The sequence below is a fragment of the Rhinolophus sinicus genome, chromosome 3 (assembly GCF_057876585.1).
Source record: "Rhinolophus sinicus isolate RSI-liver-muscle chromosome 3, RSI-T2T, whole genome shotgun sequence".
In the NCBI taxonomy this organism is placed as follows: domain Eukaryota; kingdom Metazoa; phylum Chordata; class Mammalia; order Chiroptera; family Rhinolophidae; genus Rhinolophus; species Rhinolophus sinicus.
Genome location: NC_142503.1, coordinates 11,196,601 through 11,209,530, shown reverse-complemented (window position 1 = coordinate 11,209,530; position 12,930 = coordinate 11,196,601). Strand labels below are relative to the sequence as shown.

At 47.9% G+C, this 12,930-nt stretch overlaps 1 protein-coding gene across 1 annotated transcript in view; it reads left to right on the top strand.

Moving 5' to 3' along the window:
* The first annotated feature begins 854 nt into the window (after nt 1-854).
* RETREG1 (reticulophagy regulator 1) overlaps nt 855-12,930 on the top strand; it is a 113,356-nt gene continuing 101,280 nt past the window's right edge. Inside the window, exon 1 of the mRNA XM_019753537.3 lies at nt 855-1,286. Coding sequence (XP_019609096.3) covers nt 982-1,286 — 305 coding nt within the window. The 5' untranslated portion in view covers nt 855-981. The remainder of the gene's footprint in view (nt 1,287-12,930) is intronic.

Genomic DNA, 12,930 nt, shown 5'->3' with positions numbered 1-12,930 from the left:
AGAGGAAAGCAAGAACAGAAGGATTAAAGAACACTTTTTAGAAATGCAAATAGTGAAGAGTATAAACAATCACCCTTCTTTCCTCTCCCCACACGCATCCAGAAGCACCAGAGCCAGTGAGGCCCGGTATGGGAGGTTTCAGGATTCTCTGTCACCTCTCCTCCTCTGCCTTACCCCTGTCCTGATGTCCGCTGGGACAGAGACCAGAGTGACTCTGGAGTAAGGCTTGCCAAACCTCCTTCGACACATGCAAAGCATCCTCTCTCCTCAGGGGTTCCTCCTTCTGAGCTCCTGGTTCACCTGTGCCTCCCACAAACCAACGTGCATTTTGGAGCCAGGTGACTTTGCCCAGAGTGAGAGAGGCAGCGCCTTCCCCCTTCGCTGAGGCCTGGCGTTTCCTCACTTGTAAAAACCGGCCAGAAGCTTAGTAATTGACCCAAATGTTGTTGTTTTTTCCTTCTCAATCCGACATTTATATCATCACGTTATTCCCAGAGTACTACAGACCTCTGCTACGGTTGGGTAGCTTGTCCCTGCGAGGGCACTGGGCATCCGCTCCCAGGGGAAGGGACGCCCCATAAAGCCCTCCAAGGCCGCGGATGGGCGAGTGGTGGCCCTGGCTCTGAGAAAGTGAAGCTGTCCAGCGGATTCTGCCGGTAGTCCTGACTCGCTCTTAGATAAGCACCCCGGCGGCGGTCCTCTGCTTCGCCGCGCTCCAGAACCGGGAGGGAACGGGGATCGCGGTCTCTCGGGCCCCGGGCCCCCGCCCAGCCCCTCGGCGCCCGCCGCCCGCCCCTGCGCGAGCGGGGCCGCACCCACTTCCCCCGGGACGCGCCCCCGCCGCGGCCAGGCTGACGTCACAGGCACCCAGAGCCGGCGCCCCGCGGTGCGCGCCCCGCGCGGGGACCCGCCGCCCTTTCGGCGCCGACAGCCGGGCGCGCCCGCGCGCGTGCCCGTCCCGGCCTGGAAGCGCCGCTGAAGATGGCGAGCGCGGCGCCTCCGGAGCGCGGCGAGGAAGGATGCCCGGCCGGGGCTGCGGAGGAGCCGGCGCCGCTGCCCCGGGGTCCCCCCGAGGAGCAGGAGCAGGACGCGCTGGAGGAAGGGGCGACAGCGGCTGTGGCCGCGGGGCGGCAGGTGGAGGAGGCCGCCGGCGGGGTGGCCGCCGCGGTGACCTGGCTGCTGGGGGAGCCCGTGCTGTGGCTGGGCTGCCGCGCCGACGAGCTCCTGAGCTGGAAGAGGCCGCTGCGCAGCCTGCTGGGCTTCGTCGGGGCCAACCTGCTGTTCTGGTGAGAATTCGGGGCCGGGGTGGGGGTGGGGGACGCCTGGGAGGGCAGGTGACCTTGGGGCGCCCGGGGCCTTGGGTGGGTCGTGCGCGCTGGACACTGCGGAGGAGGAAGTGTGAGCCCTACCCTACTTTCTCGGCCACCTTTCTCTCACAGGTAGACACTCACTTCAACTTTCCTCCACACCACACTTCCCTGTAAACAGTTGTCATCCTCCGTCTGTGTTTCCAGCCTCGCAGGCAAGGTGGTCGGCTGACCCGCCTGCACCTGTACTTACAGGTGTGCCCAGCGTGCTCAGAAACTTCGGCTTTTTGCTTTCTAAAACTCGCAGGTCTTGACCTGCTCCCCCAAAGCATGCCCGAGCAATCGTGCTTGAACTTGTATTGGTTCTTGCACCCCCAGCAGGCATATCTGGACCAGCTTAGGTACACGCTCAAGACTGCACCGCCTTCGTCAGCCACCTGAGACGGCACTGAATGACTTGTTTTTCTGTTCTCTGGAGGATTGGGTTTACTGTCTTGACTGCATGATGAGAAAACAGGCAAACGGTGGATTACGTACAACACCCTGCCCCCTCCCCAGGTGTGCACAGGGTGGAAAACAGTCATATTTTTAGGTGAAATACATAGAGAATACATAGGAATGTTCTCTGACAAGCCCCTGATCAACAGGTTTGTCTCTCCAATGAAAACTCTTCACCTGTAAGGACAGGGGAAGTGTCTGGCTCCTTCATTGAAGGACATGCCCTGTCATCTGCTACCAGTCTGGTGGAGGGCAGAGAAAAGCTGTCTTTGTTTGCAACCGTGTCCTCATAACAAGCATGACCCACACGGTACACATTAAACAGAGCTTAGGCAGCAGATAGCCTGCTGTAGGACAGATTTCTTAACCTTGCAGTTAGGAAACAAATAAATGCACAAGGCATAACACAGCCTACCATTTTCTAGGTGAATCTGAGCAATTCAAGGATTTTTAAAAAAGAAAATCCTAGTCCTGTGCTAGTCCTGGTTTTCTCTAAAAACTGGCTGTGTCTTATTGGGGCCCCTAAATGTCAATTAACTTTATTTTGGGTCTCTTACTTCTGTGTTCCTAAAGATTATTCCAAATTTCTCTATCCTGTTATGAAGTTATGTGAGCATTCAAATAAGGAGGATAGATTTATTGTATTATGCTAGATTGGGCAATAGTTCAGTTGTCTTAGGGCTGTGTCTCACTCATTTCACCAATGAGGGACACATTTTTTAAATTCTCTTTCTTAAGTTTAAATTTTCCTTATTAATGTTACCTGTTTCCTGTATCTTTCCAGGCAGTGCACATTTTAGCAAATACACAATATTCTATGCAAATTGTAAAATACTATAAGGGTCTTTCCTCTTCTTACTGTATCTTAGAAATCACGTCCATGCCTATTTTCAGCTGCATAGAATTCCGTTGTAAGGTTGTCACAAATTATTTAACCTGTGTCCTAGTGATGGACTGTAAGGTTGTTTCGAAATGTTTGTTACTTCAGTGTTACAGCTAATGGCTTCGTACATGCATGCATTATTTTACACACATGCTAGTGTTTCTGTAGAATAAATTCCCAAGAAGTGGAATTGTTGGATCACAGGGGATGTGCACTTGTAATTTTGATGGATCTCACTGAATTATTGCAGTTCCTTGGAGTTCTACCAATTTATACTCCAACCAGCAATGTGTGTGACTGTCTGTTTCTCTATACTCTTGCCACGAGCATTTTATCAAACTTTTTGATCTTGCAAATCTGATAGGTGAAAAAGGGTATCCCACTGGGGTTTTAATTTGTATTTCTCTGGGGTTGAGCATCTTTTCCTGTGTTCAACAGCCATTATAACCATGTTTTCTTTGCATTGTCTGTTTTTATATTTTATCCATGTTTCTAGTTGAACCCTTGGGTTTTTTCCTATTGATTTGTAGGAACTCTTTTTATATTAAGAACTTTAGCCTAATGTCTATACTATGAGTTGCAAACATTTTTCTGTAATGTATTCTTTATAACCTCTATGGAAAAGAATGATTTTTGCATAAAATAATTGAAGGCATATTCGGTAGTGTTCAAGAGTGATGTCTTGTTTGTTTTTAATGAGTCTCATGGAGAGGCACACAATATCAGGTCTTCAGTCCAGTTAGAGCTTTCTTCTTATCTGTTTTATATCTTCTCCCATTTGCAGTGTCTGCATTCCATGTATGTACTTTCTTTGACAGAAAGATAATGGTGTGGCTTTTTAAATTATGAAATATTTGTTAGCTGGAATTTATGACCCATTTATTAATTTCATTAAAAATTTGAACTCCCCCCGCCCCTTTGTTGCTTCGGGGGTTAAAACACTTTTAGAAGACGTGGTTTTCCTTAAATAGTGTATTTCTTAGCATGTAATCTTAAGTTGTGTGATACTCTAACATTCGGTGTCCCAGGACCGCTAACGCTCTGTATTTTTTATGAGAAAAACAAAAAGATTAGTAATGTTAGCAATATGGGGAACCCAGATCTTAAGCAAGAGTGATAACGTGTTCACTTTAATTGATGTTACTTCATGTTTTTTGGAAATTAACTTTTTAAACACATGTTTTCTGAATGACTTAGTATCAGTTACCAGCAGTAGCTTTCAGGATTTTGAGTTCATAAAGCTCTGACATTTCTTGCCCACCCGTTATGTGTAAGATTTTAGTCCTGTGTAATATAAGGACCAACACTGACACGTGGCCATGACAAATAGGTATAACTCAAGGCTGCATGAAGTTAGTGAATCTTGGAAATCACGGCAGAAGAGTCAGAGAAAGGATCGTTTATTTTGATGCGATTTGGGGGGAGTGGTGCCATCGTGGAAGGAGGCGATTGTGCGGTCTTCATAAGGAGATTCTGCTCGGACCAGACCTGGATGGATAGGAATGATTGGGGTACATCTAGTATATCATCAACAGCCTTCCAGCCCAAAGGAGTTGTACTTAATATTTCGACCAGTATATACTAACTAAACTGATGTAATGGCACGTGGTAGAGGGAAGTGGGGAAGAGGAGACTGGCTAGGTGTTTCTGAAGACACATTTGGGGGCAGTGGTTACCTCGAAGGTCATACTGTGTGTTTGGACTTGTTTTTTCTCTCTAGCAAGTGGGAACAAAAAAAAATGCTTTGAACATTTTAAAAATGTCCATGAATATTTTAATGGATAAGTAAATTGTAATACATTTATTCCTACCGTAAAGTACTATATGACAATGAAAATAAACTACATGGATGAGTTTTACAAATGTAATTTTGGTCCAAAGAAGCACACAATATATGCAGATTAATTCAGGTTTTAAAAAGTTTTAAAATGTGCAAAACATTGATTAGAGGTATACACACAGGAGATGAGAAAGATGTTCTTATCCCTGAAATCAAGAGAGTGGTTGTCTGGGAGGAGTGAGAAGGTATGATCACAGAAGGGCACGTGGAAAGTTTTGGGAGGCAGGTTTTCTGATTTGGGTGGTGGTTACATGGTGTTCAGCTTGTAATTATTTAAAAACTGTATGTATGCATTTTTATCTATGTATATATTTTATGAAAAGTACTACAATGCTAAAGTACTAATACTCAAGTACTAAAATACTAAAGAATGCTAATAAAAATGGTATTCACTCAGAGCTCAGGAGGAATTTGGCAAAGCACAGACCACGTATAGTACCTGCCTCAGGAAGCGGGCTTTCCGCAACCTGAACTAGACTAGGCAATAGCTCAATGGTTTTAGGGCTGTATCCTCCTCATTTTCCCAATGAGGGACATATTTTTTTAATTCTTTAAATTTTAAATTTTATTTATTTTAAAAAATAGCTAATACCGCCTCACAGTTCAAAAGTTTAAAAGTACAAAAGAGTAAACAGTTTGAAGATCTCTTTCCCACGCCCGTCCCTGGCTACCCAGTTTCCTACAACATAAAAGAGAATGGACCCAATGAAACAGCAAATGCCCATTTGGTTTCATTTTAAAAGAATTAACTTTTTGTAGTACAGTGTCAATAAAATGCCCACACTCGAAGTGTACAGTCAAATGTACCCACCTGTGTCACCACGGCCATTGGCATTTAGAACATCGCACCACTGCACAAGGTTTCTTTGAGTCCCGTTCCTGTCAGTACTTAACCCTGGGAGTGGATCTGCTTTCCATCACTATAGATTTGATTTGTCTTCGCTAAAGTTTCATATAAAGGATACCACATATTATGATGCCTTTTGTGTCTGGCTTTGTTTACTCCGCATGAAGTTTTGAGGTTCACCACTGTTGTGTATATCGGTTATTTGTTCCTTTTTGTTGTTGACTAGTACACCCCTTCGGGGATATGCCCCAATTTGTTTCTCCATTTGCTAGTTGATGTGCATTTGGGTTGTTTTCAGGGTTGGCTATTATGAATAAAGTTATTGAAAAAATTCAGGCAGAGGCGTGGCAGGCTCTGACTCATGTTTTGTAGGCCACGTGACAGTTGCCTGGGATAGGCCGGGGGATGGAGCAAAATGCCCCTATTCTCAGCCTTCTGGCCCATCCTAATACTGACGCTGGATGCCTTCCAATGCAGCCACCGTCGTGGGGCAGTCAGCCTCTGCAGCCAACAGTGCTCTCTGATGTGATTTGGTTCTGAACCCACCACTGGGGACCCGGCATACAGAAAAGTCTACTCGGGCCGTTCTCCTCAGAGCCGGTGGCATTGCATGACGTTACCCTCCATCTGTGTAAATATTAGGTTGGGGCAAAAGTAAGTGCAGTTTTTGCAATTATTTTTAACTTTTTAAACCGCAATTACTTTTGCACCAACCTAATAGTAAAACTGCAAGGAAGCGATTTGCCTGAGGTGACCCCACAAGGGCAGGAGACCTTGGGTACTGTAACTTTTGTGGTGTCCCAGGCTGGGCATGGGTGCAGTCTGGAATGCCTAGGACCCACTGGGAGTCCTTGGCGTGCTGTCCTCTAGAGCTGGTTTGGAAGGTTGCACTGGGTGCCAAGAGCACCTGTGTAGCCTCGCTGTCACTGACGGTCCCTCCCCTTGCATTAGAGCACTCTCCTCAGAGTGTTCTCTGACCCGCAGTATCGTGGGGTCACCTGGGCGCTTGTGAAGATGCAGATTCTGGGCTCCATGCCACACCTACTGGACCCGAATCCCAGGATCGGGGCCAGATCATCTGACTTTTCTGCGGTTCCCCAGGTGGCTCCGTACCCACTCCAGCTTGAGAAGCACTGCGCTTGAGCACGTTCTGGGGTCCTCTGCTCTCTTCTCTATGAGGCAGCGTGTCCATCGCTAGATAACTCTAAGGAGCAAATATCGTTCTTACACTGAGTTACACCCACCTCTTGGTTATCTCTGCAGTACAATCCCGTGTCTGTTTCAGGATTCATTCTATTCTCTGTTCCTGCTGAGTCTTCTTCCCAACTGAGAGATTCTGGGCTCGTTCCACTCACTGTTTTCCAGAGTCTTCTGAACATGCCTCCATCATCTGTATTCCTCCTTGAATGCAGCATTCCTGAGACAGTCTGACCAGTGTGCATTTTACCACCTCTGCCTGGACAGCACACACAGCCTGCGATAGAATTTCTTTATTCTAATGGCTAGAAACCCCCTCTGCCAGCTGCCACTGTTGACCAATGTTAGACTCTCATCAAACTAGACCTGTATGTATAACTGTACAGGTGTACTTTGTCAAACTACAATTACTAAATTTATTAAGGATGTTCACATTTAGCACCTCATTTAAATCTCACAGCTCAGCGAGGCAGGTATTTGTCATGCGGGAGACCCTGCTCGCTGCACCATTTGTCGTGCGCGGAGGCCTGGGGGTCTCTGCTCCCGCTCCCCACATAAGAACGCAGGATATGGCCAGGCCAAAAAGGAACACCCACGGAGCCATAGATGGGGGAGTCATACCACTATATTCTCGCTGGCGGCATCTGCCTCTCTGCAATCCGCTCTTGCTAGCTCAGCCACCATCTTCTTGCTAGCCCCCATTCTTTCTCTCCTCTCTCTGCTAGCGTAGCCACAGCAGTTATATTAGTGGCCAATGGCTCACTGGTTACGCTGACAGCCAACTAGCCACAGCTGATGGCCATCCAGTCACAGTCGATGGCCATTTACAACCTGAGCCAACACCTTTCTATGTGAGGCCGAGAGCCTGGAAACTACTTTCTGGGGCTCCGTCCCCACAGTATTGTTCTCTTATTACACAACAGGAAACTAAGGCCCCTAGAAATTAATTGAATTATCAAAGATGACGTCGACACTTTGGCCTGTACTGTTTAATGGAGTCTTTGCAGTGATGGAAATAGTTTACATTTGTATTGTCCAGTATGGTAGCCTGTGGCCTCCTGCGCTGTTGAGCATATGCAGTCTGGCTGGTGTGACTCAGGAACTGCATTTTTAATTTTACTTCATTTAAACATAAATAGCCACACATGGCTACTGGCTGCCATATTGGGTAGCGAAGTCCTAGACTACAGTCACGGGGCTGGGTCCTGAAGCCACATTCTCTTTCTGCAAAGTGTATTGTTTTTACTCTGTCTCTCTAAAGAGTAAGAGAACACAGATTATGGGGACCAGCAATCAGCGCGTACATTTACAGAGTTACACTTAATGATTTCAGCATAGGGTAAAAATAATTCTGTTGGGAGAGCATTGCTTCTGCATTAGCAGAACCTTCTCAGCCTGTTAGTCCAGTCCATGCTCCTCACCTGTTTCTACTCCGTCTGGGCGTAGCAGCCGTGGATGAGTATTTCAGCTCCAAGTCTACGTGGTGCTGGGTCTGGGGAGTGGACCAGAAGCCCAAAATCTGAGCTTGTCTTCGAAAGCTTACGCTCTGATTTAGGAGACGTGGCTGTTTCAATGAATTAATTAAAACAATACACCACAGTTCTGAATTGTATGTCACAGTCTCTAGGGCTGTACAGTTTAGGAATAGTGGAGATCGGGGGGATTTGGAATCGTTGATGAAAGCTCTGTGCGATTTATTGAATCGGCTTAAAGAGAAGGTGTAATTGTAAAAGTAAGGTTAACGGTAAGGGCTGTCCATGTAGGACAACCCCAGGAGTAAATGGGGACGGGCACTGGATGCTGTCAGCATGGGAGACTCACCTGCCTCATGCTGAGGGTACATTCTGGGGAGCGGGGAATATAAATTACTCTTCTTGGATGTCTGGAACCAGTGTGGGTTCAGAAACGCTGTCGATGGTCAAAGGTTTTGTGCCCTGAGCTGGGCTGGAGGATACTCCCCTAGCTTGAATAGGGTGGGGCTCGTGTAGGAACGAGTGGTCTTGCACTGTAAAAAGGCTTCATTCAGTTCACTGAGAGTAGTCGTTTTATATCCAGCATTCAGCAAGTGTTTCGGTGGCCCCATGTGCTTTTCATTAGACACAGTGGCTCTTTCACGAGTTCCCACGTAAGGCTCTTCTCTCAGACCTTCGAACCTTAGATCCAGGAGCTGCTGGTTGAGGACCTGAGAAATGCGGCTGTTTTCACCAGATTAACACTCATTCTAGAGCCCCGTCAGGTTTTCCTCACCAATGTAATAACTGCAAAGCTCATCGTTAGTGATTCTGCACAATTTTATGGTTACGCTCTTTGGGTAATAACTTCACCTCAGCTTCTCCTTGCTACTCTTTTTTCTTTTTCTCCTGTCGGTCATGAATGTTTTAAAGCTGCCTGATTGATCGAAATGAGTACAGATAAATGAGGTGTATCATTATCACTAGCTGCTGGGAATACAGTGATGACTAAGACACGTTCTGATCCCTGGTGAGAAACAGATTAATAAGCAAATCGTTCTAATGCAAGGTTAGGCTGTGAGTGCTCAGTTGTCACACACGGGCCAAGGAGAACCACTAAGGTTTTCTTGGTATTGAATGTGGAGGTCTGGTGACTGGGGAAGAGACAGGATGATCAGGGTATAGAAAGGGGAAGAGAACTAATGCATACTGAGGAGCTGGTACGTACTAGGTGCTCAGCTAATTCATGGAAGCTTGGACGGGTACACAGTAGCCCTCGTAAATATTCACTTATATAGATATATAAAGAGAATGAGAGAGAGAGATGGGGAGGGGGAGAGGAGGGAAGGATGGTTTTATGTATTAGGGGGAGTGTCCAGAAGTGAGGTTGGAAAGAGAAACGTTAGGGCCAGGTTATGAAGAGGTTACTGATGGTTACTGTGCTAAGGGACTTGGGCTCTATCAGATAAGCAGTCTCTGTCTATTAGCCTGATACAAATGCCATCATATTACTCCCTTTCAAGACCTCCATTCAAAAATTCAGCCATTATTTATTGTCTACTACATGCCGACACTGTTCTAGGTGTTAGAGGTGTAACAGTAGACAAAAAATATTAGTAAGATCCCCTTTCTCTTAGAACTTCTGTTCTAGTGGTGGAGATGACAGAAAAAGACAATAAATGAATCTACAAAATGCTAGGAGAGTTGATGTTACAGAAAAACTAAAGCAGGGACAAGGGACAGGGAATGACAAGGAGGGCCGACTTCGCTGGGGTGGTCAGTGCCGGTCTCTAAGAGGAGCAGCCTGAAGAGCAAATCAGGGACTGAGCCAAGCAGCTCCCTCTGCGGTGGAATGTTCCAGGCAGAGGGAAGGTGTGTGCAAACATCCTGGGGTGAGTGGGCTTGGGGTGTTTGTGGAACAGCATGAGTCACTGGTTGCAGCTGGGTGAGCAAGGGGAATCACTGGGAGTTTAGCTTAGTACGTCATGCAGCAACTGTGCCAAATTCTGCTTGTTGGCTTTCCTGTGGCCCCAGTGGATGAATTAGGGGAGCATGAGCCTGGAGCCAGAGACCAGTGAGGAGAGGAAGTGGGGATGTGGGAGAGGAGGTGGGTTCAGTGCCGACTGGAGGTAAAATCAGGAGGACTGACTGATTTCATGGGTGGGAGAAGAGGCAGAGGTGGGGTAATGATCCTGCCTACGATGATAAATGGGGAGTGGCTGATGTTAACAATTTTGAGGGTCATTGAGGCTGCAGCACATTGGGGCGGTGGGAGAGGAGGGTGACAAGCCCAATTTGGGGGTGTGGAATTTGATGTGCCTTTGGGCCATCAAGTGCAGAGAAGATACATGGGCTGATGCTCAGGGGACAGGCCGGGTGGGAGTACAGATTTGGGTGTGTTGGGGGTGCAGGCTGCGGGGGTGGGGGGCACGGTTGTTGTGAGATTTACTTGGGAGTACTTGCTGGGTGATGGGAGAAGGGAGCCTGGGGGCGAATGTTGAGGAAACTGGAACTCACTAGGTGAGTGACTACAAAGAGCGCCTTTTGCAGGGGAGTTAGAGCATGGCGGGCCCCAGAGAGAGGTGTTCCGGAGAAACAAGCGAAGTCCTCGGCTGGCATCCGACGGCAAGCGCTCCTTCCTCTCCTTGGGGAGAGCGTGAGGGCCGCAGCCTTCCCAGTCACAGCAGAAGGGGAGGGTTCTCCTCCCCTCCCCACCACCCCCTTCTTGCCCCAGCTGCACAGCTCAGTGTCGGTGGAGGGCAAGACTCCTGCCTGGTCCTCCTGGGTCCCTCTGCGATTGGGTCCTCAGGCCTGTTCCTGACTTGCCCACTTCCGGCAGTTTAGGAAATGCGCGTTCTCTCCGAAGCCTGGCTTTCGCACCTACTGAGATACCCTGTTTGTGATGTCAGAAGCTGCCTTTTGGCTGTTTCCATTGCTTTCCTCCTGTAGAGGCCTAACCTTGCCCCTGCCATTCTCCAGCCACTCTTCAGATGCTTGGAGACACCTGGGTGCGGACTCCGAAGGACCCTGGGATTTGTGGGGATGGAGGCAGTGCCACAGGGGAGGGAGAAGTGGCAGCAGGTGGCTCTGGGGAAGGCTGAAGGGGCTGGGCTCAGGACACCTGCTCTGATACCTGAGGACAGGAGGGGAAAGTGGGCGTGCCTGTGGTGCCACTGGCAGCTAATTTCTCTTTAAAGGAGGAGAATGAACTACTGAGATTGAGGAGGGAGGAGGAGGCTGGCTGTGGCTTTCACAGGGAAGGAAGTCAGGAAGTCGAATGATTGCAGGAAAACGCTGCTTCATGCCATTGTTTTCTTGATTTTATTTATATTTGCCCATTTCTTCAGTGAATACGTTTTCATCAGTTGCCTGTATTTTCATCTTTGCCCTCATAGACCAACTTTTTTTTTTTAAGGTGCATTTTTTTAAATGGGATAGTACTATATTTAGTATTGTGGTCACTCCTGTGCTGTATTACATTAACAGTAAATATTGCATGGGCACTTTCCCATTTGCTAAAGAAGAGAGTTCAAATGTGTCCAGGGTCGCCACGTATCTTTACAGACATGCGTTTCATAGGAGCATAAAGTGCTGAAGTATTTTCAAAGACTCTTTAGAAAGGTTTTCTATAGTGCTTTGTTCTCTGCTTATTTCAGTTTTTTGGGGGGAAGGAAGTATTTTTGTCTTGGGGAATTAAGGTAACACTACCTAAGTGAAAGCACGCGGGGCGAGGTGTGGCCACTGCATACTGCAGATGGAATCTTAGAACTGGGAGAAAGCTGGAGTCACCCGTGGGGCAGCCAGCCTCCCGTCTGTGCCCAGACTCTGACCAGACCTTTCACCGGAAAGACAAATTCAGATGACGGCAAGCACTCCTGTGGCCATGCAGGCCCACTGGGTTTCTGGACCAAGCCAATTTGGCTATTGTATAAAAAGCCAGTTTGAGGGCACACTTTCTGTGGGCTTGTGTGATTCCATTTGGTGATATCTTCAGTGATGATTGATTTTAGCAATGGCCCTTTATGGGGCTCCTCCTTTGCTGGGCTCTTGACATAGTTATTTAATTCTCACACCACCCAGCGAGGGACCATTGCCCCATTTTGCAGAGGGGGAATGATGAGGCTCAGGGCATTTAAGTCGCTTGCCCCAAAATGACAGTATGTGGCAGAGCTGGGATTCCACCCAGGCTTCTGTGTGTTCTGCCCCCATCAACTCGACTCTACTACAAGGGGGGGGGTACAGCAGAAGATGCTGGTGCGAGGTTAGATGGTTTATCCCCTCTGTCTTCTAGAGGACAAAGTTAGTTTACTTCTCAAAACATCAGCTGCCTCTCACATAGCTGCTTACCTCTTATCTGCTTTTGGGAAAGAAGATAATTTATTTTTCCAAGTAAAATTTTGGCATCCACCAGAGCTCCACACTGCCACCTTTGTTTTCCATTTTCAGTGTTAACTACCAAAACCGGGGATGCATTTCTCTTGAGTTGTCAAGTGGTCCAGCTTCGTCATATTTCAGTTCCCTTATGTGTTTGCCCTTTTGACCTGAGGATGGCTCTTTGTCTCCAGATGAAATGTCATGTGGACTTCCTCAACGCTTGGTGGTACCCAAAACATGTACTCTGGGGTGTGAGCCTGCGTGCGTTAGTGTTGGGCAAATGACGTCTTGTCTTTGGGGAGTGTTTCTGCCATACCCTGGTGCGGGGCTGGGCTGTTGGCTGGCACTGATGCTGGTGTCTGTAATTGAAGGGAGCACCGGAGGATATCAGGAGAGCAGATCGATCTGTTCTGCTCCTCTCTGGCCCATCTGCAAAGCCTCCCTGCTCTGCTTGCAGCTCTTGCCAGCTCCTGGGCTCGCTCTTTCAATCTCCAAGGCTCTGCTGTCCCCACCAACTTGTCCACAGCCCCTTC